The sequence below is a fragment of the Ceratosolen solmsi genome, unplaced genomic scaffold (assembly GCF_000503995.2).
Source record: "Ceratosolen solmsi marchali unplaced genomic scaffold, CerSol_1.0 scaffold29, whole genome shotgun sequence".
NCBI lineage: Eukaryota > Metazoa > Arthropoda > Insecta > Hymenoptera > Agaonidae > Ceratosolen > Ceratosolen solmsi.
Window position 1 is genome coordinate 7,273,905 of NW_011948417.1, and position 26,508 is coordinate 7,300,412.

The 26,508-nt window shown below is 33.7% G+C and overlaps 3 protein-coding genes across 4 annotated transcripts in view; all 3 read left to right on the forward strand.

The window, feature by feature from the left end:
* Positions 1 to 1,132, forward strand: part of LOC105359780 (collagen alpha-2(I) chain-like) — a 24,975-nt gene extending 23,843 nt beyond the window's left edge. Inside the window, exons 1-2 of one of the 2 annotated variants that reach the window (XM_011496469.1) lie at positions 384 to 446; positions 518 to 1,132. In XM_011496469.1, the coding sequence (XP_011494771.1) occupies positions 407 to 446; positions 518 to 933 (456 nt within the window). In that variant the 5' untranslated portion in view covers positions 384 to 406 and the 3' untranslated portion in view covers positions 934 to 1,132. Of the gene's footprint in view, positions 1 to 383; positions 447 to 517 lie in introns of those variants that run through there. The other variant, XM_011496468.1, reaches the window with a different exon arrangement.
* A 22-nt stretch (positions 1,133 to 1,154) lies between these two features.
* On the forward strand, positions 1,155 to 14,030 carry upSET (SET domain-containing protein upSET). Its single transcript, XM_011496793.1, has 13 exons — positions 1,155 to 2,296; positions 2,454 to 2,559; positions 2,691 to 2,844; positions 2,950 to 3,094; positions 3,165 to 3,212; positions 3,871 to 4,615; positions 4,840 to 5,324; positions 5,917 to 7,468; positions 8,630 to 10,073; positions 10,152 to 10,369; positions 10,993 to 11,230; positions 11,642 to 11,779; positions 12,601 to 14,030. Exons 1-13 carry the CDS (start codon positions 1,155 to 1,157, stop codon positions 13,173 to 13,175), a joined length of 6,990 nt encoding a protein of 2,329 aa, XP_011495095.1. The 3' UTR covers positions 13,176 to 14,030.
* Positions 14,031 to 25,650: 11,620 nt separating this feature from the next.
* LOC105359781 (aminoacylase-1) overlaps positions 25,651 to 26,508 on the forward strand; it is an 8,950-nt gene continuing 8,092 nt past the window's right edge. The window contains exon 1 of the mRNA XM_011496470.1: positions 25,651 to 25,977. Coding sequence (XP_011494772.1) covers positions 25,881 to 25,977 — 97 coding nt within the window. The 5' untranslated portion in view covers positions 25,651 to 25,880. The remainder of the gene's footprint in view (positions 25,978 to 26,508) is intronic.

Consider the following 26,508-nt stretch of genomic DNA (forward strand, 5'->3'; position numbering starts at 1 on the left):
TAAAAGTTTTTAAAGTTTTTATTAATCATATCGTTGATTTTTTAATTATCGTAAACTCATTTTACAAGTGGTTTAGGACATTTTAAAGGGCTAAATCTCTTGTTAACTTTTGAAAATACTAGAATATTTATCTTTTATATTTCAGACAACCGTGTTGAACCAACTATTGTGAAATTTAATTATTTGTACCTCAGAATTGAAATCGGCGACGTCGAAAAATTCTCTTTTCATATGGCAATAAAACATTCTTTTGAATTTAAGAAGAGGAAGAAGAACTCGTAGAGAAACAAACGCTTGAAAGTGTCAAATAATTTCTCAAACTTGCGATAACTTTAAATAGGAGAGACCCATAATAGGAATAAGAAATTCCATCACCCCTGAAATTTTCTTATAATTGGTCGGTACGATGTTCGTCATGACGCAACCGATAAAAGACGAACAAAGAGGTGAATGCCTAGACACAAACATATACCACAGCCAACCTATTAAACGTCCAAATCATCTTTTCAAATTCCAGCAGCCGAGGGCGCAGCGGCCTCAAATAGTGAAATTGGGCGAGGATCACGGAGCAGCGCCTGGCGCGCAGGTAATACAGCCTCCAGCGGCACCCACGGACGTCCAGCCAAGCGAGTCTGTCCAGTCACGCCGCGCGGCGAATGCGCACCACCTCCAAGACGTCGACCCCCTCGGTCATCAAACTTTCCGGGGTCGGGGCCGGATCAAAGTCGGCACAGCGTTCATCCCCGAGGCCCGAACATGAATCGTCTGCAGCCCTCGGTGAGCAGCGCCCCCGGCGGAGCCCTAGTCCCAGTCGTAATCCAACAAACCCGAGTCCCGAACGTCCGGGAAATCTCGAGCTCCTACCGCAACATCAACGCAAGCCGTCTGACAATATCGCGGGCCTATTACTATCGCAAGAACTGGCGACCCTGAGACCACTGGGCCCGGTCCAAAACGCTACCCCCAAGCCCGCAGGTGTCCAGGGCCTGGTGCAGCTCTCGCCGGCTCCTCTCACCTGCGGACATCAGCTTCACCGTGCGGCACCGGCATCGCGCGAGCTCCACAAGCTTGTGCCGGTCCAAAGCGTCGCCAATATCTATCCTCTACCGGCCGGTTGTGTGCAGCAACAGCAACAGCAGCAGCAACAAGCGAAAATGCAGGTGTTGGCGGAAGCCGCGAGTCGAGAAGCCGAGTTACAGTCACGGCCAAATAAAAATCAGCAGCTGACGCGACGACTAGCGGCTCCGATGTCACGGATACACACGCTGAGCAAAGCTCAGGTCGCAGGAGTGAATCAGCTCGCGGGTAAACAGCCGTTCGCTGGTCAGAAAGTACTCGCACAGCAGACTCATCTTAACCACAAAATTCAGCAGAGCCAGACTGCCTCAATCCATGGGCTCTTACAGCAGCAGCAGACCTTGAAGCAGGTGCAGTCAAAGGGCTCCAAACAGTCGAAGCAGCAGCAGCAGCAAACCATGGCCAATGCTAACGTTCTCAAGAGTAGCAGCCTTCCTAACATCCCGAACATGCCCAAGATCCCGGCTAATTCTAACCTCGTGCTTGCAACAAAACAGCAGCAGCAACAGCAGGAGCAACAGCAACAGATGAACGCCACCAGTACCCAGCAGCAAATACAAAGGAGTCATACCTACGCTGGCGCGAGGACGCAACAGCATCAACACATGCTTTTGAAGGTCGGTCCGCCCAATAAGGGCCAGCCGCAGAATCTGCACTCGGCAGGAGGTCCGAAGAGTGCTACAGCCAAGGCTTCGATTCAGCAGCCTCTACAGCGAAATCATCCGAACACCCAGGGCATAGCGGTAGTGCAACAGCAGACTCCCACGGGACCGCAAAACACTCAGAAGCAGCCGGGCTGCATAAAAACTCTTGCCCCTCAGAAGCCGGCCCAAAGGAATCACGCGCCGAAGAATGTTGGAATCAAAACGTCCCTTAATACGAACATGAGTGCAATGAAAATTATAACCGGGACGCAGGCGACGCAAATAAATATGCCAATATCCAATGCCATCCAACAGAAAGGCAGTATTAAGACAATCCTGCCGCAGCAGTCCTGCAGCATCTCTGCTGCTGCGGTTACTGGTAACATAAGCGGTGGAATACTGCACAAAGTTTCCGCACAGTCAATTAAGATCCAGCAAGCGATCCAACAGAAACAACTCGTGGTAACAACACCAACGACCGTACATTACGCGCAAACGATGAGGCCCCAGTCCGGGCAAATCAAAACCTTGTTACCCATTGGCGCTGCCGAGGCTCGTAGAGATACTGAATTCAAGTAAGTCAACTCTAGATGCTGTTTATATACGTTAAATTCTCTAGTTTCACTGACTATGTATTGTATTCTCTCAAAAAACTTAAATGGTATTTTATGTTACTTAAATGCTATTGTATTACTTAATATGCAGTATTTCAAAATAAATAAATACTTATAGAGCCGAAATCAAAAGCGAGGTAAAACAGGAGGATGGAGCCACAACTACGGTAACACCATCACAGATTCCACGGTCCCCTCAACGAAGAATGCCGCTTCCATACGAGGTAATTTAAATATTATGCTTCATTCTATTTATTTAACTTTTTTTTCTGCACGAACGTTGGTTTTTGTTTTTCGCGGTCTGTGTAAGCGCGCCCGCATGTCTGGTTTGAAAAACATCCTTGTGTGATTGTAGTGCCTCCAGTTTGTTCTCCAAGATCACAACTATGGTGCTCCACCCCCGCGGACACCACCGCCACAATCACCTCCTCCGCATCCAAAACAACAGCCAGTTAATGGAGCTGGAAATTCATGCATAACTGCTCAACACTCTTACATTTTCAATCAAGGTAAAAGAGACGTAACAAAAAATATAATATATATTAAATTCCCATAAAAATTTCAATCTAATGAAATTCTAATTTAAATCTTTCATGGTAATCTGTAAATTACAGCTGTCGGCAACACAACCATGGAAGATGATGCAACCAGTGCCATAAGTAGTGAAGTTGGTCGAGAAGTGGAGCCCGAAGGCGAGGAAACCGAAACCGCGCCTGAAGGCGAAGGAGATGACGAGGATAGTGTCACCCGTTGCATATGGTAGGTAAACCATGAAGTTGACATTTATCTTTTCTTTACTGTGTCTTATATTTCTGTACGTTTTTTACAGCGATTTTGAACACGATGATGGTTACATGATCTGTTGTGATCGATGCTTGTAAGTATTGTTACAAAAAAATATATAAATTCAGACATTACATTCGCAAAATAAATCGATTTGTTATTTATGTAGCTAAACATTTTCCATCAAGTGTTATCAAATTCAAATTAAATTACAAAGATTTATTTAATAATTAAAATACATATTTGTTTTATATATTTCACGATATATTACTTAAATAATTCTAAAATTTAAAACGAGTGAAAAAATTATAAGTTCAATTTATAATATTAGAATTCATTGAAATTATTTCCTAAGTACTTTTATGCCTATCGTTACTTTCATTTTCGTTATGTAAAAATTAAAATTTAAATTGGTTTTTTAATAAATTAAGATTGCTTTTAAGTATTAGAAATAATTTTCAAATGAATGTGTTGTTCTAGCATTTACTGTTTCAAATCAATGTCTTCATAATTTATAAAAGAAAAAAAGCATTTAAAAAGTTTTGATGCCAAATGTATGTAAATATTAAATATTCATTATACTGAGCATTAAAGCTTGATTAAGTCACAAAATTTTTTTTGAGCGCCCAAAGCATCTTTATCAAATACAATGGCATAATATACAAAACTTGTAGTTCTTTTAGCAGTAAACTCATCTTAATTCTTTTATCTTCATATAAACGTAATAAATATGCTTTCGCCTTTATCTGTAGGGTATGGCAACACGTGGATTGCATGGGTATCGACCGTGCCAACATTCCCGATGAATATCTGTGCGAAGTATGTCGGCCACGTCGGGTGGATCGAGCTCGAGCGCGCGCCCTGCAAATGCGCAAACGTGAGGAGTTACTAAACTCGGATACATCATCCGATAGCTCGTCGACGAGTTCAGCTGATACAGATGTCGGCCAAAACACATCAACGAAAAATCGAAAAGTTCCACAGCAACAATCAATTCCTCGAAGAAAATCAGATCCACCACCCCAGGTGCGTCGACTCAACAACAACAACAACAACAATAATAATAATAATAATAATAACAACAACAACAATAATAACAATGTTGCAAAGAGACAGAGAAGAGATACGCATCCACGGCAGACGAATGCAGTTCGAGGTAAAAAAGAATCGAGCACGACGACAACTACAACAACGACCACGACTACGACGCAAGCAGCTAAACAACAAAGAGGACCACCCAAAAGAAAAACTAAAAGGCGTACAAGCATAGAGGATAAAGAGGAAGAAACACAAGACGCGTGGGGATCTAACATGGCACCCTTAAGGCAATGGATCGAAAGATACGAAGAGGCCGTTACAAATCATTATAGTCCTGAGCTAAGAGCGAGAATATCTAGCATCAAAGTCAACGGCACACATAATGACCTACGTCAAAGCAATATCGGTGCCGCAGCCATCGGCAAATGTCGCTTAAACATACAAAGTAACAACCACAGAGTAAGTTTTTTTCTTCTTTTTTTTAACAGTTTATTTTATTATATATTATTTCACTCAACCAATAAATTTAATCATAATATTAAATTTTATTTTAATGTATATTACATTAGCATTAACTTATGTTATGCTATTTACCTGGAAATATTATCAATCGATATGTGTACGCGGAATAGAATATATTTCAAGGGGGAAAAATGAATCTGAATATCACTTCTTTATTGTAGTTTCTGGTTGCCACGATGTATTTGCCACCGAATACACCTGTAGTCGAACTACGGGGCAAGTATATGTTGAGCACTCAGCACAGGCCGTCGCATCTCCAAGGTCGACAGCATACGCAGCGACCCGGACCGTTTGTTTTCTTTTATCGACTACCACGAGATGATACGGAAGTTTGCGTCGACACGCGAACTTATGGTAACGACGCACGCTTCGTTCGACGAAGCTGCAAGCCTAACGCCGAGGTGAAGCACTGTATTGAAAAGGGAACGTTACACCTGTATATTGTTACAAGTATGGCCATCGAAAAAAATGCAGAGATAACGATACGGCATGACCAACACGATCTTATGCTCTCGCCCAATTCCAATACCTCAATTATGCCGATCATGTGCGCCTGCAACAGCTTAAAGGATTGTCAATTAACTAGTTTAACAGCGACGCCTACGAATAGGAGAGGAAGCAATGGCCCTCTTGTTGAAAACGCTGAGTCAGTTTTTTACGTTTTTATTAGCAATAAAATATGATGCTCGTGTTTACTTATCACGTTTATTATAATAATGTTTTTAAAGTTTCAAAAATATTCTATATTCACTTCGTACATTAATACCTCCTCATTACACTGTTTTCACATTTTACTGCTTCAAACTGGAGTTTCTGTTCTACTCTAAAAAAGTGATTTTAATTTATATTTAATTGTTGTATATTTCATAGTTTTTAAAGCCACTGTAATACAATTCTTTCAAACATAGTGTTAAACTAAATTACTATTTATTTATCAATATTTTAAATTAAATAAAGTTTTTTACATTTAACTGTATGTCTATATTTCAGTGATATATATACTAGTAAACAAAGCAAAGTTTATATATTTATTTGCTTATTTAAATAATTATACAGATTTCCTTAATAATAATAATAATAATAATAATAATAATAATAATTTGTGCGTTCGTGTGTGTGGGTGGGTGTGTACATGTATGTATGCACGTAGAGAAAATATAAGTACTTAGTTATTATTTCAATTACCTTATATGTATTTTTAAATATAATTCCAAACTTAATAAGTAAATGTTTATTAGCGGGCGAGAAAGAAGGCGGCGAGGCAGGAGGAATACGACGAGTGAAGACAACGAAGTCTTAACGCCGACTCCGACTACGATAATAACAACAACTAATGCAACGACGCCACCTATAATTGTGACATCGGTTCCGGCTCAACCTAGCCCAAAAAAGACGGTAAACATCAATACGAGCCTTAATCTTATCAAAGATAGCCCTAGTGCTAGCAGCAGCGTCAGCAACGCCAACAGCGCAAGCAGCAGCACCAGCAGCACACCAACGACCACTCGACAAATCATCAAAGAAGAACCAGTCACACCACCGCCAAATATTCAACCGTCCCCAGTGATCAGTCAACCGGCAATTAAAGTCATCTCTACATCGTCGACGATCCTTTCTGCCGCGCCATCCCCGGCACCGAGTGCTGAGCCCAAAAAAGATAAGAAAAAGATGACGCGCGAGGAGCGAAAAATGGAAGCCATCATGAAAGCATTTGAGCGTCTTGAAAAAGCCGAGCAACGAAAGCAGGAAGTGCAAGCGCGCAACGCACAGCGCAAGGAGTCTGGAGGACCTCATAGCGATAACGAGGACAGCAGTGGTCATGCACCAACTAAGTCGAAACAAAGTGGTGCCGATAAGGCACCACGACGAAAAAGACGGAAAGGTAGAACCAGGTCAAGTAGCACGTCGCAATCTCAAGGTACGCGCCGAACACGACTCAACTCAGCCGAATCCGATCTAACATCCGGTGACGAGAGTAATTCCATGCAATCACCACCCTTGCCGAACCAGAATTGCTCCTACTCTTTGCGTATTCATGCAGCGAAGGAGATAAGCGACGGAGCTGGTGCGGTCAATCGCTGTGGCCCTATCGAGGTACAGCCGGTCATCCCGACTGCCGCAGGCCTGTTATTGGCCCTAGCCAACTCGAACGCTCCGGGCTCGAGCTCGCCTCCTCAGCAACAGCCCACACCAATCAAAAGCCCGACTTGCGACAGCGGCGCGAGCAGCAGCTCCCAGAGTTCGACACCCTCCACGCCTCTGTCTTCGGCCTGCTTACTCGTAGCAGCAGCAGTCGGACCGCTCGCACCCGGTTTTAAATTTCCCAAAACGAAAAAACTTCTGATGAACGAATGGCTCAAAGAGTCACCGGAACCCCAACCGCAATTGGGGGAAGTGCGCGTCTCCGAGTTCGGTCCGGAGCAATCCTCGGAGTTCCTCTCTCAGAACTATGCGACCAAGAGCCTAGCGACCCTCGTTCAGGCCGCACACTCGGTATCTGGAATTTGCGAATCGACACCTCAGCGCGGCAGACAGGTTGTCGCGGCAATTGCCGCCTCTTCGGCCTCGGGTGGTTCCGCCAAGAAGAGATGGCTCAGGCAAGCCATCTCCGAGGAATGCGACTCGCCCAACAGCAGCAGACCAGAGAGTCCGCCGAGCGAAATGGTTGCACCGCCGAAGAAGAGGCGTATCGCCCGGGAGAGCCTATCCTCGGATAACTATACACCGCCCAGTACGCCGACAATGATGCAGCAAGACCATATGCCCGTACATCGGCGCTCTATCAACGAGGTCTGTCACTTAACTGCCGCTGAACGACCTTTTCCCATCTTGATTTGAATTGTTTATCTAGAAACACCGCGCAACTTCTATTCGCGATTAGCTTACAATGTCTCAAATGGACTTATACGTTCCGCTCGTTTACTTTACAAATAGAACAAACACATATGTGTATTGATGTGATGTTGATTATATGGCATTTATTCCAAGTCAACGGAGCCAAGTGTATGCAATATGTAAAATTAATGGCAATGAATGACAATTAACGATTTGCTTCAACTTACGCGTAGTCTTTAACACGTTCGCTGCATAAACACACTTTTGTTTCAACAAACAATTATTTACCTGTACTAACGACTGAACATAATCTATTACTTAATGGATAAATTAATTTTTTTCTACCAGTCTAAGCACAAATCGTTAAATTAAGATTCACAATCTTTACAAAATATTCTGACTCTTTCATTTATGTTACAGCTTTTTTAGATGACAATCCAAGGTTTTTAAATTTTTCTTAAACTCTTCTATTTTACCAACGAAGATACTGCTCATTCTAAGAAATGTAATTGTAATTTGATTTAATAATCTGTTGTTCTAAATAATAAAGCAATCAGCAAATTTGAGTCGTGCACACATTTAAGTTCGTCAAAACGTAAAGTGGCCGCTTTAAAACTCGCTTGAATTTTATCATATTTTGCATTAAAATGAAAAAAAAAAAAAAAAAAACTATCGTTATCTCATATCGCAGCGAACATGTTGAATAATTTTTTCTTCAAAACCAACAATTAGCATTTTGTATTTGAAATAATTCTCAGAAGAAATAATAATCTATTACTATTAGTCCATATAACTTGTTTAACAGTTAAATAATTAACCAGACAATAGAAAAGTTTTGTATAATACACAATATTAAAGAGAAATAATTAAAAATATATAAGAAATTATCATTGATTGTACATTATTATGTGAAATACACTAAGTAAAGGGTAATGGTTTTATGCAAATGTATTACTCTATATTATTAAAATTCATAGTAATGCAATTATTCAACGTGATTACACACCTTATGCTTTTCGTATATCAAATTTTTATTCATTTAAGAAAAATCTCAATATACCTTTAAAATGAATGATTATACGCGTTATACATTTTTCAACGTATACTTTATTGCAGGACGACTTTGTTGAACAATTGCAATCGCCAAGTATTGAAGATCTTGGATCACAAACGGAGTATGATTCTGATCAAGTAAAAGATGAAATAAAATCTAAATATTCAATAATCGATGAAACGGATAGAAAATGCAAAATTAGTAGTCCACATTCTATCACATCAAGATACGTGAAAGAGGAAAATGAGTCGATTTTATCGATGAAAATAAAAGAAGAATCTAAATCTGAAGATGAAGACGTTTCTTCGCATAATACAAGAAATTGTATCAAATCAGAAAATGAAAAAATTAAAGGACATTATAAAACGGAAAATACGCCATTGATACGCGTTAAAACTGAGCCTCATTCTAGTATATATGAAACGCCGAAGGTAGAAAAGAAACTTGTAAAAATTGAAGAAATAATACGAACGGGGACTGTGGAAATAATAGATCAGAATGAACAAGATTTAGAAACGGATGATTTAAGTTCTCCGATTGCAGCAATGGAATCAGATGCCGAATTAAAACAGCGAGTAGCAGAATTAAGATTAGAATTTAGTGGCAATATTGCTGGACTCGCGATTCTTAATAGTGATACGGAAAAGTCTTTTCAAAATCAAAGTGACTTAATGCACATTAAATCCGAAGATGATAGATTTGATGATAATACATCCATTGATGAATTCGATGTCGAGGCTCAAATGAAAAAAATTACGGGCGATGATGGTGATGATTATAAAGAAAAAGTCGAGACTAGTTCGGAAAGAGATAAAAGTATGGATGGAATCGAGGGACTAATGGAGAGTTCCAAAGAAGACTCGGAGTCCGATTCTGATGATAGAGACATCGATGATCTTAAACAGACCAATGAAAGCTTCGAAAAATCATGTGAAATGATAGAGGATATACAAACTGTGGAGGAAAGGGTTTTTAAAGAATTCGAATGCAAAAATAAGTCTTTATCGATCGAAGCGGAATTTGAAGCCATTAAACAAAAACAAAAATTAGCAGAAGAAAACATTAAAGCTCAAATTGAGCAAGCAAATTTAACAGATAAAGAATCATTGGATTCAATAGAAAAAGATTTAGAATATTCGCAGAATATTGTTATTACTAAAGAAATTGGTCGATACCAGGATGACGAATCAGCAAAGCAAGATTATAAATCCTCCTCTATTATTACACCTGAAGAATCTATAATAGAATTGGACTCAATGGAATTACCTTCCGAAGATATTTCACAAGAGCCTACAAAGTTCTTTCCCTCCATTCCACCACTAAGCGAAAGAATCCGTAAAAAAGCAGATTCAAATCCAACCCCGAAATCAAGATTAAAAATCGAAGCCTCAATTATCGAATCATCTTTAGATTTGGAAATCATTGAAGACGCTCAAAACGGCGAAGAGAAGAAAATGTTATCGACGGCATTGCGAGAGTTACTAGAAGCGAAAATCGAGCCTGAAAGTGAGTCTATATCTGATATTGTCAATGCAAATGACGTAGAAAATAATAAAATAAGTATCAATTCCGAAATTAATTCAGTTAAAGAAGTTTTAAGTAAAGAAACTTCAGACCCATGTACAGTGCCGCCACCTGTAGTCAATAAACAAGTTCGTAAAGAAGTAGTTCCCCCAGTGAAAAAAGAGGGACCTTCGCTTCACGAGCCGAAGAGATTAAAGGATCCTAGAACAGTTGTGCCAAATAAAATGCCTACTCCATCGCCATCGAAAATTGAGGGACCTCCTCCCGTTAAACGAAAGGTAAGGCACGCTTATTCGCATAATTAATTTTACGCAATTAAATAATAATTAATATTATTTGATATATATATATATATATATATATATATATATATATAATAGTTTGCTGTGAGATTTTAACAATTATAAAAAATTATGATTATCGTATAAATTTTTTTTTCAAACGTCTATATTAAAACGTGACTATATTAAAACTATAACATAAATAACGAAACTAGAGTGACAAATTAATTGTACATACATTTATATTCAAACTAAGCTTGTACAAATATAAATTTTACACTAAAGCTATAATTAATTTGAAACGATTCGAAACGTGCAAATATGCTTCACGTCATAATGTTCATGACTTGAACTAATCATAATCTTGTAAACTTGCGCATAAGATTGGCACCTGATACGTCTACGTAATTGATTTGTAAATTTATTCGAATCATTGTTAAGCATAAAACATGTAAAATATTGCACCAGCAACTTCTTAAGTGTCCGATAAAAATGGAGGCCTAAAAGTACAGTATCAAGAGAAATTTCATTCAGAACTAACTATTGTCGAACTGCGTAAAAAATGTCTGCCCAATTCGAAAATATAATACGGTATCATTAAGCGTGTCGTTGCGTTACAGCTGTCAATTTCGGAGTACCGTAAGCGCAAGCAACAGTCGACAGGGACGCCACCGGAGCCAGAAAACTCTGAGACATCGACAGAGGGCAAAGGCCCCGGTCGAGGAAGATCCGACAGCGCCAGCAGCAGTACATCTTCGCTTAGCTCGGACGACGAAGGTGTCTCGAAACTTGCGCTGGACATACCCAGCCTAAACGCCCTGCCAATGTTCGCCAATGCGGACAGCGATGAGAAAAAAGGTAACATCCACGGCCGCAACGTTAGTTATCATCACTTACACAAGACAGTAAACGTGTTCAGCAAATATCAGATTGAATTGCCTTATCGATATCCTTATCAGTAACAGTTGCTGCTTTACGTAAATTAATACCGATTACGCAAAGAAAATCGGTCGTTTTCCTTGAATTTGGCCTTAAATTTACTTAAAAAATTCAGACTATGACGTACGTTAAAGTTCAGAAGCATTAATATTAAAAATTAGCGCTACTATTTATATAACGTATCCCCCTCTTCCTCCTCCTTCCCGCAATAGTCACACTATTATTCCCACTGATACACACGTTTAACGAAAGCATTTCACGCAGCATATCACAATAAATAACGAATCGACCGATTTGAATGTCTCTATTAATATTGAAGCTTATTGACAGGCGGTGATGAGGGAACCATCGGCTGGTCAGCTGCCCCAACACTCGTCGAGCGACAAAGAGAAAATCTCACCGAGCGCCTCAAGCGCGAATTTGGACTTTTCTTAAACGATGACGAGGAAGAGAGAGCTCGCAAACAAGGTAATTGTGTCAAGCATTATATTCGTTTAAAATTAAAAATCGACTATACTACAATGCAACAACTTCATTAATGTCTTTGTGAAATAACGAAGAATGTTTACGCATAATCGTTATACATATTTAAATTTTATTATTTATTATATTCAACTTATTATTAATTTATTATATTAAACTTTATTAATTCGATACAAAAGTATTTGATTCGACAATTGAATGTCTAATAAATATATAAGTATAAAGTGTATATAATATATAAGATAAGATTTTTATGAGACCGTTACCTGCACAATTCTCTTTAACTATCTGTATATATCCTTACATGTGCTCTATTTAATTTATCATTATAAGCCTCGAATCGCAAATAAAGTACTTAAAGCAATTTCAATGTAAGATTCACATTAAATTTCTAATATGTGGCATAAAATTTTGATACTCATTATTGAAAAATAAATAAAGGTTATAACGTTTCGATACAATCTTATCAATTGTAAATATTTGATCTATAAGCCACTGGCTGTTTATCATTTAAAATTTTACTGATTACGCTGGTATCATTCTTCTTTTTAATAATGAAATTATATTTGCCACTTTAGGCATTCTCAAACCGTATAATGAGGGAGACAAGAATAATTTTCAATATATTATAATTTAACATTGAGTCACTTAAAACAATGGATAACTATTGTTTGCAAATTTCGAAAAGTGCAGAAAAATAAGGCTATTTGAACAATATTTAAACAAAAGCAAAAAACAAACAAACAAACAAAACAAAACAAAAAAAAAAACAAAAAACAAAAAAAACGACCGCCTTTTCATTGCAGGCCTCAGCAGCGGTGATTCGATACTTAAAACGACAACCACAACCGCGGGAGTAGTTACGAGCGCACCAATAGTAGTTGCTGCCGGTCCCGGTAATACAGGAGTCATCAGTTACCCGGTCGCTCAGTTACCGCCTCAGCCGTACATCCCCCCACCAGGCTCCGCCATTCACTACCCACAATTCCCGCAAGTGAAGACGCCTAGAGGAGGCCCAGGTGTCATCCAATATCCGGGCTACCCTCTCCAACTACCAACGACCGTCGCTGTAACTGGCTACCCGAGCGGTCTCAAGCCAACGCCCGCCACCATCCCCCAACAATTCGCCGTAACCCAAGCGCCACCAGGCGCAAATCCCTACCCACCTGGGCCAGTGCCCCTACTCGTCGCAGCGCCGCCACCACCGCCGCCACCACCTCCAGTGCCGCCCCCTGTACCACCGCCCACTACGCCCAGCATTTCCATAGCACGCTTCTCGCCAGCGGCGACCCAGCCCACAGTGCCGCCCGTCGTCGTCTACCCGCTCCCACCTCCACAACCACACAAAAGCTTCTACAATCATCCTGCGCCGAGGTCCTAACTGCTCGACCATTACTTCGACCTTTTAATGCGAAACGATGACAAACTTCTCGCTCTCATCTTTTTTTCTCATTCCACTGACTCGTGCAAACTACACGCAGACGCAGACCCAATCTCTTAAACTGTAGTGTTACACTTGTGATGGTTTTTAACGACAGATTCACCCAATTAAAAAGCCGAACTTAACCGAACGCAAAGTGTACGTGCGCCATTGCGTAAGCCGCGTGCCTGTCTAAAACTTGTATATAAGCGACTTTTGCGTAATCGGATTATATTGTACGGTAAAAAAAGTAACATATTTCTTTTTAACCAAGCACTAATTGTAGATCATCACACTTAGATTTGTTCAATATTGTAGGATAAGCGAGGGACCGTACTGTGCAAGCTTGTTCCTTCTTTATATTTACATTTTTGTTTTTAACGATCATCGTAACCGAATTTTTCAGACTTTTTTATATTTTACTGTAAAAAGTAAACGTTAGTAATACCAATAAGCGATAAGACGTGTATGTTGAAATTACATTTCTCAACGTAGTGTCAGTGCAACTTTAAAATGTACACTGAGGCGCAATCGTTATGAAGTTACTCGAATTACCAACTGTTTAAATGGTTAAAATTATAAACCACGCGTGGGTATATAAATAAACAGTGTTGTAATCAATAATTTATACTCGAAAATATGCGAGCAAATTGGTGCTTTTAACAAAATATGTCTGAATTAATCATTTTTGTACTTGTTACTTTTAGTTGCCTTTCTATTATCTGTCACAGCGTTTAAGAATTACAATTTGCTCGATACGAATATTGAGGTAATATTGTTGTTCTGTTTATTTTTTTTTTTTTTTTTTTTTTTTTTTTTTTTTTTTTTTTTTTTACTTTTTATAAGTAAGAATTATAGTAGTTATCAGGTTTATTCTCTCTGCCGGGTGCGCGAGAAATTAGTTTTTCTTATCGAGCAAATTTGAAGCTCAAATTTATCATAAGTACAAATCAAGTACTCGGTGAGTTATATAATTGTAATTGTTAAAACATCGTTAATGCGTCACCTGTCATTTTACTCCTATTAATTGCATGAATATGGTTGACACATTCTGTTGAATGAGCAACAATTAACAAACAGAAAAAACAAAATTCATGCGCATTGCGAGGCATTCTGAAGTAAGATGCATTTTCGTCCTGTTTTTTACTTTTGCACGATAAATTTATTAACTACAATACAACGCTTACTCCACGAATAATTGAATGTAAAGAAAAAACAAAGTTAATAACAAAAGTGCACAATGCATAATGATAATATTAGCTTGGATAAGATTGGTTTAGTTTATAATGTTTGAAAAATATAAAATGTCTGTAAATGTGTATATAGATTAAATTAATTATTTGTTTTTTAATAATTAGTGGTGGCGAAAGATTCATATAATCCATAAGGGAAAACCCTCTTCTTAAACCGGGCGAAGAGCATAAAAAAGCTTTAGACTTGCATATTCATTTTATTAAATTTATAATTATAAGTGCAAAGATGAAACAAGTGATAAAGTAAACTGTCAAGGCGCATCCGAATTCAGCAAGACAGTATTTCCACGACAGTATTTCCCTCGGTTAAAAAGAGGATCTGGATATATTTTGTACATCATATAGAGTATCTTCTTACCTATTTCCCCTTATAATAGGATTTCTCGAAAAGAAATCTCAAAAATAAGATTGTGCATAATTTCCTGACTCTCGATTCGGATCTCGTCATAAGTATCATGTAAATATATTCTACGTAAGAAGACGTAGACGAGAACCGTGGATATATACATTTTTCCAAACACCTAATAATTGTAATCATCGTCTCTCGCCCCTTGTACAATTTGCCGTCTACTCTAAAAAAAAGAATTAATGCTACAACCTTATAATTAGAGGCGTACTGTACATGTTATACATAAATGCATCTGTTAACAAAGTGAAAAGGAAAGAGAAAGTGAAAAACTAATAGAAAAAACTATAGAATAGAATCTTATTAAACACAAAATTGTACTTTCTCTTCTTTATTGTACATACAAATTTAAGTGCACCCACTTAGTTATCATTCTATAAATATGTCTTATGGTATAAATATATAAATATATAAATATATAAATATTATATATATGTATATATATACACATGCGTACACGCGTACACCCGTGCGTGCGTGCGTGCTTGAGTGTGTATATGTATGTATGTGTATATATATATATATATCACGCGATATATTCAACTTGAAAGAAAAGATACCACCAGAACACATAATTTTTTATTTGCAATTTGCTGTTATATGTATGTGCCTAGATATAGCCATGTTACATCACTTATAAACATTGTATGATAATTTAATTCATAGTATATTATATATAAATATATAAATATTATATATATATAAATTAATATGAATTGAATATATTGAACTCTCTGATATCAAACATTGATATACATATAATTATAACATACACTTTATGTAAAGAGCTGATTATTTAGGCATAAATGAAATTTAATAAATCGGATACAATTTTATGAATTAAATTGTTTTGTTTATCATTTTTAATAGACCAACCTTAGTTCCATTTTATAATAGAATACGTATTTGAAGAGCTTCTTCATTAAATTAAATAATTGCAATAATAATTATAAAGTATGTTATATACAGTTTGTATTAAACAAAAACTGTTTCCATATCATAAATAATATATATCACATATAGTAATTACATAAAGCAATAAATTACAGACGATTGTAATAAAAATACGTTACAGCCTTAAGATCACAATGATACTGATTAATTATTCCATTTAATATTTTTAAATAATTTTTATATGATTACAAAACATGACATCTACTATAAATTATCAATGCATACGTAATATTAATGTAATTCCAAGATACAATAAAAAATAAGTAGGTTTTTTTTATGTATACGTACTATAGTGTTAAAAAATTAGTTAAAATTTTGTAATCTTTACATTTTTAAATAATTTTGACCGTTATGAATTTATTATGCTTAACTTCAATTTCACCTTCATATTTACCTATGACGAAAAGGGATACAGTGTTTGAATAAAGTATTAAATTTATGCTATAAAAATTTATATTAAAAAATTCAATTAATACAATTATATACGTGTTACTTTTCCTAAAAGCTTATAAGAATTTGTTTGAAACTGTATCTGTAAAAACTATTGAAATACAAAGTTATATATTACTCTAAATTATTCTATATTATTACAAATACATGATACCGACATAGTTTTAAGAGTAAATTGATATACTTTTGTTTCTTATATTTTGCTTCCAGAACGGCATACTCAACTTCCCTTTCTTTGTAAGTGGTAAATGAAAACCAAAATACAACGAATACTCTTGAAATAAATTTTACAATAAATAAAATAATAAGGAATGCACACAACCCATAGCATTAGAAAAAATAAGATATTTATATCGATTTATGTTCTCTTAGCCAATGCAGTAATAATTCGGATAATAACAAATTTATTTTTTCATTTAATATTTCATTTCAAATTTCATAATTAATCATGAAATTTCTATTTATTGTATAAATTATAAGACAAAATTTTTAAAAAATGTTAATTAACTATTACAATTTAACGATTAATCTACAATATTTATTACCTCTTTATTGAATAAGTCGTTACTTATTTAGTCCTTAAAGATAAAAGTTCTTAATAGAATGAGTTATTAAGCAAACGCATTTCTCCCCTCCAATTGAGAATTTATATTTGGAAATTAGCGATTGTGCTGGAATCCCCATTTCGTTCCAACGGCAACGTTCAAAGTTTTTGGTCAGCTTTTAAAAGTAGTAGTGTAGCTTCATTCATGTTGATTTATATCTTATGAAAAAAATTAATGTGCATTTTGAAAAAAAAAATCGAAAGAAATAGAATAGACTTAGCACGAATGTTGCACAAGATGCTTCGAGTTGTATTTTTTGTTTTTATGATTATTTTTTAAAAAGTTACACGCATAATATAATTAATCAACATTAATAATTACACTGAATTCTTTAAGGTAATGAAAATGACGATCGATCTTATTACACATATAAAGTTCCAAGAAATTTTATTATCCTTAAATGTGTTTATAATTAAATAAAATATCAATTGTTAATAGATACCAATTATAATAACAAAATTTCGTATTATTCAAAGCAATTTAATTATATTATTATGTATACTACGAAAATAGTATTCAAGTCTAAACATTCGAAAATACCATTTTCTCGGTTACTCCAGACAATCATTGTTTTATTATTCTTTCTTATGAATTAGTTAAAGTAGTACTAAAATAATATTTTTTATTTTTGCAACTTAATTTTAATTAATCGAAATACAATTCATATGTGCTTTTATCATATAAATTTGATTAAGGAATAACTAAAGTGTTTATATAACTAGAGATGAAGTTAATAAAATTAAAAGTATTTTATCTATAATTATTTTTACTGAAATATATACATGATAATGTAAATAAAATCTTAATTAATTAAAAATAATTATTCATGGATACATAGTAAGAAAATACAATTTAATATAAAAAAAATCTTATAATTTGAATTTATGTGACCGATAAAAGGTATAGCAGAAGAAATAAAATTGACCAGTCGGTAAACTAAGTCAAGTTTTATTTAATGTACTTATATGCCAAATAAACGTACTCGATTTATCCTCAAACCTAAAACAGGAAAGCCAAGGTATCTAGATAAGAGCAACTTTCTCTTGCAATTAAGTTTGATAGTATTCACTTCGTAGATTTACCTTAACTCTATATCAATAAATTTTTTTAATTTATCGATAAATTTATATATATAAGGAGCATGTATTTTAATACATATATATATAGAACGAAATTAAGAATAAGAAAGGAAGACAAAATATACATTTTATTAATGGCATTGTTATTGTCATTATTTATTTACTCTATTATTTAATTTTTTCTTGCTTATAGGCGTTTTATAAGATAAAAAAAAAGTTTGTAATACAAAATAAGAAGCAGATGGTCTGTTAATATATCATTTTAATATTTTAAATTTGCGATTCAATTCGTGTAATAACATATCAACGATTTTTGTCTTTAACAATCACATTTATTTGACGACTTTTTGCAATGACTTAATTTCATAGGTACTTTCGTAAATCAGATCTTTATTACAAATATGAAAAGTAAACGAATTCTTTTAATAACCTATCAGTTGCCATGAAGATATACTTTTCTTACGTCAAATAGCATAATTATTATAATAAATATAAAAAATAACAAATGAATGTTATTTTGTCTGAATTTTAAAATTTTCGAAAAAATTATAAAATATTCTAATTTATGTATTCAATAATTGCCCTTAGTAAATATAGAAATAAATAGATGTGAAATGTAACTAATTTTGAATACAATTACAATAATTAGCAATGTATATGTTTTCAATTTTTCTAACAGTAAATATCCGAAATTGAAAACGAAAATAATTAAGAGATAATAATTTCATTTAATATGCATGTAATTTTCATATGTCCATTTTGTCAAAGCAAACTCGATATTTAAAAATGATTATAGACATTTTCAACTGTAAGGAATAATTTGTTCTTATCTCGTAAAATCGTGCATACGAGTTTTATACTTTTACAGGCAGAAGCAGAAGCATCTTTTATCCAATATGCTTAAGAATACATATATCTTTTAAAAATACGAATTCAAGAATTCAGATGTGATTAATAGATATATTTACAAATAAATAGCCTTATTTTTTCAAATACTTTATTATAATGTGCATTATTCGATTTATTATAAATATCTTAAACTGTATGCCCTCATGTAAAAGACAAGTTAGTTACAAAAAATCAAACACAATAAAAAAAATTATCTATATTAATATAAAGGAATAAAAAGGAAACTTTCTAAGCAATGAATTTGTAATATGATATCATAATGAATAATATAACTTAATTATAAACATTATGTATTAGCAGAAAAATGTTCGAAAATATTTAAATGAATTAGGTAGTAAAAGATGTCAATAATTTATATTTTGTATCATCTGGCAATAAAATACCTCTTCGATATTTTAGATTGAATATCACCTTCGTTTAACTGGTTTATAATTTAAATAAGTTTTTTAAAAACTTTTGCTAACTTCATTTTTTAATGAAAAATTATTTTTTAATATAAAAATGCTACTGTCAAAGGCTTTTTTGATATTCAAATTGATTTTTTATATTCCTGTCTTTTAGTTGCCAATTTATATTCTCGGTAAGACCATGAAATTACAATATTCGATATAGATTTAATACTCAATTTTGGCTAGAATTTTTTTATTTTTATCGATGACTAATATTAATATTTTTGATCAATCACAATGCTAGCACGTAGAATGTTTTAAAAATCATTTAGTATTTTTAAAATGTGTTTTTTTGTTATTATCGACAATGAACGATTTATATAGGTTCCAGATTATATTAATTAAAATTTAGAATCACAACATATGATGACCTTTGTTGAGAACTTGATAGGAATTATAATTATTTGTAATCATTGTAATTTGTATCTTTTAATGTAATTAAAAGATTAATTGATTATTTTTATACTTTTTTAAATTCTACAATCGCCTCTTTTCATGCATCAAAAATAATATTACGTTTAGCAGTTGTTATTAATATATTGATATGATAATTATAAAAAATCCATATACCTTTATTCTTATTCGTGTTTTTCGCAAAATTAATTAAACTTAAATTAAGCTCCTAATTCAAACACCAATTGGTAGTGTATTCAAAGTGATATTTTCTTTTGTTTAAACGTTTATTTTCTCGGAAACGAGCTAAAAATATATGTCAATATAAATTCAATGTTAATTGAATAATCCAGGATCGATATCTAATTATAATAAACTTAAATAGAAAATAAAACGTTCAATTTCAAACATCTATAAAATAAAATCTTTTTTAAACATACATTTATTATTCTTTATTCAGACTTTAGCAATAGTATTGTGCTACTCTTATTTCACCGATGAAGGCTCTCGATTAAGCTTCGTAAACCTTATAGATGAATTTATCAAATATGTTTAATATATTTTTAATAAGAAATACAAGTTATTGTAAATAATTTATTTCTATACTAATCAAAGGAAATAGTTGACAATATCAGTTTTAAATAATATAATATATTTTACTAGATCCGTACGACAAAAGTATGAATGTAATCGATATATATATATGGAAATAATTTTTATATTTTTTTTATCTAAATAGCTTATACATATTGTTACCTGCAGAGATTATTCTTATTCTAATGTTTCTACTTAAGTAATTTTATTTAATTTATTCTTATTCGTTTAGATTCTTTAATTATATGGATGTAGAAAAGAAAAACAAGGGAATCATTTCTAAGTTCATCTAAGATCATTTCTAATTACTGGCTAAACTGTCTAAATATATTCTAATAAGCTTTCAGTGCTACTGTGGGCAAAGAAACTTATAAACAACTTCCCTTTAGTGCTGAAGAAAATGACGCTCGACCCCTCTATCCAGTCATAACGGAACTAAAATTCCTAGCAAATACGACCACACTTTTTCGTTCCCTTCTTTCCCTCCTTGCCCCTTTCGAGTGCTCGTACACACTCTCTCACTCTTCTATCATTTACTCTCTCTCTCTCTCTCTCTCTACCTTTTCTATCACTTTCTCTCTCTCTCTATTTCCTCTTTCTCTTACACACTCGCGCATATGAACCTTCGTAAGCGTTTACTCACATACAGTTATTCACTAATGTACAGACTAATGTACACAGTCGACCCGCCAATCTTTGTTGAAAGCAAAAAAAAATTTTTTTAAATAGCATATTTAATTTAAAAGTTGTATATGCAAATGTGGTCAATTTTCTTGGGATTAGCAGCATAGCATTTCATAGAAACAAGGTTCGCATTTTTATAAATTTGTAATGGCATTTATGATAAATTGACCATTGATGGTTATGCCTGGTCCTTGTATTTTATTCATCACAGGTAGATCGATATAATAATAGGCATTGCCTTGGATGTTATTTGAATGCTTAATATATTGGTAAATACAATAGACAATACATTCATTGTCAGCAAATACTTTATGTCCATTTTATAGTTCGAAAGACTCCTGTCTTAATAAAAACTTGTCCGTACAGGTATTCTATTTAATAATGCAATTAAAATATTCGTGCCAAAATTTTCTTTTGTTTGGAGTTTCACCTTATAAGAACAAAATAATCAATAAAGTTATTCTCTTGGTTTTCTTCAACTATAATTACCGATTTAATGAAATTCTATTAATTATAAATATTAACGAAATTTATACATTAAATTTTTCTGGAATTAATATTATGTTGTAAATCAATAAAATAAAATAATATCACAGTTATATTTTAATTTTATTATTATATCGTAATTTACAAGAAAACATTTGTTGTATATTTATTACACCCTAGAAATAGAACCTTCAATTTATATGCTGTAAATGAAATTTCTCATAAGCGAGTATATCTCTATCTATAAAATATCTTACTCTGTTATTAGCTAGGCATCCATTATTGCAATAATGTTTAAATGATATATATTCTAAGAATTAGGAATCTTAATCCTTTGGATAAGAACAACTTGAAATATTGATAATATTCGAATTCATAATATTCACACTGAATTAATTTATATATAGTCTGGTAAAACAGTTCTGTGTTAATGATTACGTATTTTTATAAATAATAGAAGCACAACACTTAGTATGCAAATAATAATAATTCACCCCTCCCCTCCTGGCTCTATTGAAATTGCAAAGCAAATCCAGTTATTCTGATATTTCAAATGAGATATTTATAACAATATTAAAACAACAAATAGTATAATCTATATTTGCAATAATAGATAAATATAATTTGTTGTCACGTTCCTTCTAAGTAAACAATTTATTAACTAAAAGCAATCATGGCAAAAGAAAATAATAAATGAATAAATCTATATTTTTTAATTTTTCTTAGTAAATATATAAATTAAAAATTGAATACGTTGCTTTCAAACAAAATACTATGTAGAATATAAATAAAGATAAGATAGATGATATGTAAGAATATTAAAAAAAATAAATGTTTTTTTTTTTAAGAAATATTTTAAGATTTTAAATGCTAAAATTTTAATACTAATAGCATCATGAAAAAACTTTTCTTTTTAATGAAAAATACTTAAGTACAAGCTTTAATACATTCTTATGATTAATATTTTATCAAATATTAAAACGTAAAATATTAGTAATATGGAATATAATGGATTAATTCATAAAAACAATAAGTGGGCAATTAGATGCACAATGATTACGATGCTTTATAAACTGACATTATTACGAATTTTAATATAATTTTTTTAATAAATGTTAAATACTACTATTAAAACATTTTAAAATCAGACTTTTTAATTCGTCTAGCTAGTAAATTAGAGAAAGATAACTAAAGAAAAAAATCAAATATAAAAATAAATAGTTTTACAGTAACTTAAGTTGATTGTTTGTTAATATATTTGTAGGCACTGATATCATCTGTCAATATGTACTTTTTAATTTATATTTGTACATGTTTTTTTATAAAATTTATTTAAAGATACATTATAATTTACATGTATTTATAATTAATATGCCTGAATAAGTTATATCGTATAAAATTTTAAATTTGAATTATGGGATAAAATTCATCATAAAATCTATCATTAGTAATTTTTCAATAGTATTTGGCCATAAATTCATAAGATGTGGTGAATAAATAATTATTAATAAATTTATTCGAACTATTGTATTTATACTACATTAACTAAGCCTTTTTTTAAAATAAAAATCTATTCTTAAGATTTTAGCAACTTAAACTTTCACTTGTTGAATTATTCCCATCATATTTTGAAATTTACAACGAGTTGTTTGCTTTTTTGATATTACAATTCAAAATTTAATTACATGTAAATTTTGATAAGTATCTTTTTTTTTTTTTTTTTTTTTTTTTTTTTTTTTTTTATAGGATGGAAATAATAGTATTAGATTTCAATTCAAGTTTTATAAAATTTTTTCATATTATTGTTTCACTTTAAAACAATACATTTGATTTTAAAAATAATCGTTTGTAATCTCTCCATTACGACGTGTTTAAGAATTTATTATCTTCAAGTAACAGATAAGAATTGTAAAATAAAAAAAGGATGTTAATTCAGAGAAGGTAAAATAATAATTAATTACAAAAAGAATCATAAAACACATTCACTAATTAATTACCTCTCTAATATTTTATTCATACAATTAGGCTAATTTTTGTAAATTTCATAACAACTGTAATGTAATTAATTTTTTTTTTTTAAATGGATTATATAACAGGCAGTTCAATTTATTAGTAATGATTATTACGTCAATTTTTAAGTAAAGGTTCAAATAAAATATTCTATTTTACATAAATTTTTATAGTTATAAACATATTAAATATAATTGGGTTGCATAAAAAAGTCTATTTTGACATAAATTATATTATAATCAATTATAATATTTCGTATAGGTATAATAATGTGAAAACTTATTTATAGATTTCTATATTAAATTATAAAAATAATGATTCATGATATTCGCTTATCATCGAAGTATAATATAACTATTATTATCATTCAATTTCTGTAAATCAACAAAAAATAAAAAATATATAATTTATTTTTTAATTTCATCAGAATATGTTTAATGCATTTTACTTTTAAGACAAGTTGTTCATATAATAATATTTTTGTTTAATGTATTGTATATAATGTATATAATGTATATAATGTATATAATGCAAGACAATATTAGATAAGAATTATAGTACCAATAAATGAGTTGATTTTTATACTTTTGCGTACATAGCATAGAAGTATAGTACTAAATAGAGTAGACGAGCGATAATGTGAGTCTTATTAAAGATTTATGGTTGAAAATAAGCAAATAATAAGTTCCGTATTTAAAGTTTTATATTACTTATGTTTTTGAAAGCATAGAAATCATTTATTTGTGGCATGAATTTCTTTAATGAGCAAAGAATGATAATAATTTTGAATATGAATTAACTAGCTTTTGCCTGCTACTTTACTCCTATTATTTAATGGATATTGCATTTATCTAATATTTGTAAATATCATCGAATTCTTTATTATTATTATTATTATTATTATTATTATTATTATTATTATTATTATATTATTAATTATTATATTTTTTATTTTATGATACTATTTTATTAATCGACCGATTTTAATTATTTCTCATATTTTTATTAGTGTCTATTTGATGAATCTTTTAATTTTTAAGTTATTCAATTATAGTCTCGATTAAAGGCCAAACATCCTGCAAACAGTTGTTGTTTCAAGTTATGCCAAAAAACTTCGGTAGAGTAATTTTTCGTTAATTAAAGTAGTCTTGCTATATTTTAATATAATTATTCAACAAGTTTTAAGTAATAGAGCTATATATATATATATATATATATATATATATATATATATATATATAAAGAGAATGTTTAGTATTTTTATGGATGCGACAGTTCGATGAATAAACATACGTGTAAATCAGAAGTTCATTTTTTTACAAAAATAGTCAAAAATATCACGTAGTGAGCAACAAAATTGTTGAGTGGCTCCACGAAGCTTTGACAAAGTTTGTAAATTGTTAAAAAATGCTTTGGCCATAATCATCGATTATGATTGGATCTTTTGTTCGTTTGGTCATGTGAAGGCGAAATTGAAATTAACTAGACAATGCATTTTTAACCTCAAAAGGCACGTTTCCTTCTACGTTGCCCACATTAAGGCGAGGAATTTATTTCTTATCTATCCTCTTCTCATTCTACAGATATGTAAGAGGACTTTCATTCGTTCGCTCGTACGGTGAATACAATTTTGTAATTCCACGAGGAAGCGGGAAGGCGTTGTAGCAGTACTTTTTCTATGGAAATAAAAAAAGATAACGAGAAGAATGAGAAGAAGAGACATATAAAGGAATACAAGTGCTGCATACGCCAATGATAATAATGACAATAACCCTGCCGTTAATAAATAATGTCGTTTAATAGGTAAACGTGATAAAACCGATAGTAGCAGTAAGTAGCAAGTAGTAAGTAGTAAGGTGAGCTTAGGTGGTGGCCGCCTTGGGACCCCCTCGTCTCAATTTCTCGATCGCGGCACCGTGTGGCACCTCCGAGAAGCCACGGCTATCAGCTGTGGGCGCGTGGCGCGTTCCCCCGGGGTCGCGGATTCGAATAGCCAGTCTCGATTGGCCAGTCCCGGCCGCTCGGCAACCGTTCCCCGGCTTCTGCTAGCCCGGGGCCGACGTCACGCACTTTGGCTCCCCTCTGGCGCTCCCCGCGCTCCTTCTCCGTAGCAACGACCGTCCCGACGTCGCGGCGGACGCTCCTCGCGCGCAGACGCCGCGCGCCAGCCTATATATTCGTACGTGCATTATTATACGTGCATACGTGAACACACGTAGGCTCGAGTTTATACGTATACGCGCGCGCTCGCAAACACATATTTACGCGCCTGTGTTAATACGCGAGCTCGCTTGCGCGCCGTATATGTGAGGCGCGGACGGCGCAACGTTCCCGCAGTAGTTCCGCAACGACCGACGCGACGATTACTTCGATAATTGGAAGAGTGCAGTCACCATGGCACGACCCACGGCGGCTCAGCTGGACGCAACAGCTGTGGACAACTTCCGCGAGTACTTGAAGATCGCCTCGGTACACCCGAACATCGACTACGGTAAGTAGGGGCCCAACGTCGAGTCCCGAGCCGGATCATTTTGGCGAGTCGATCGCGAGGAAGGGCCCCGCGTCTAAAGGCGTGCGTGGACCCGTGGCGTCCGGGCGAGGCGCTGCGCCGAGTCGCGTCGCACAGCATCGCGTCGCGTCTCGTTTCGTCGTTGCGTTGCGATGCGTTGCGTAACGGAGCGGCGTCAGGACGCGCTAGGCACGTGGCTACGGGGGCTCTTTAAAAGGGCTTGCATCAGCGCCATCCTCGGGCTCGGGCGTCTGGACGCCTCGATGGCCGAGGGCGGCAACCAGAGATGGGAGCCCTCCTCCCATCGAGCTTCATTGGGTATCCTCCGAGACGTTGCTCGCCCGGGTGGTTGACATGGGGCCTTATGTCGACATGACGCTACGCTAATAAACCTCACTCTTTTATCTAGACACTGGTGTATCAGTAAATTAGATGGGATCGTTAGTCGCGTTTTTGAGACGCGGATGTCCATTATTCACTTGTTTTTTTTTTTTTTTGCGGGGGGGGGGGGGG

Bases quoted from the DNA above. Each gene is read 5' to 3' on its own strand.
- upSET (XM_011496793.1), top strand. From the start codon at position 1,155: ATGCAGGTGTTGGCGGAAGCCGCGAGTCGAGAAGCCGAGTTACAGTCA. The intron at 10,074-10,151 runs GTGAGTCTATAT...AAATTAATTCAG, and splicing joins AGCGAAAATCGAGCCTGAAA to TTAAAGAAGTTTTAAGTAAA. The intron at 10,370-10,992 runs GTAAGGCACGCT...GTTGCGTTACAG, and splicing joins CTCCTCCCGTTAAACGAAAG to CTGTCAATTTCGGAGTACCG.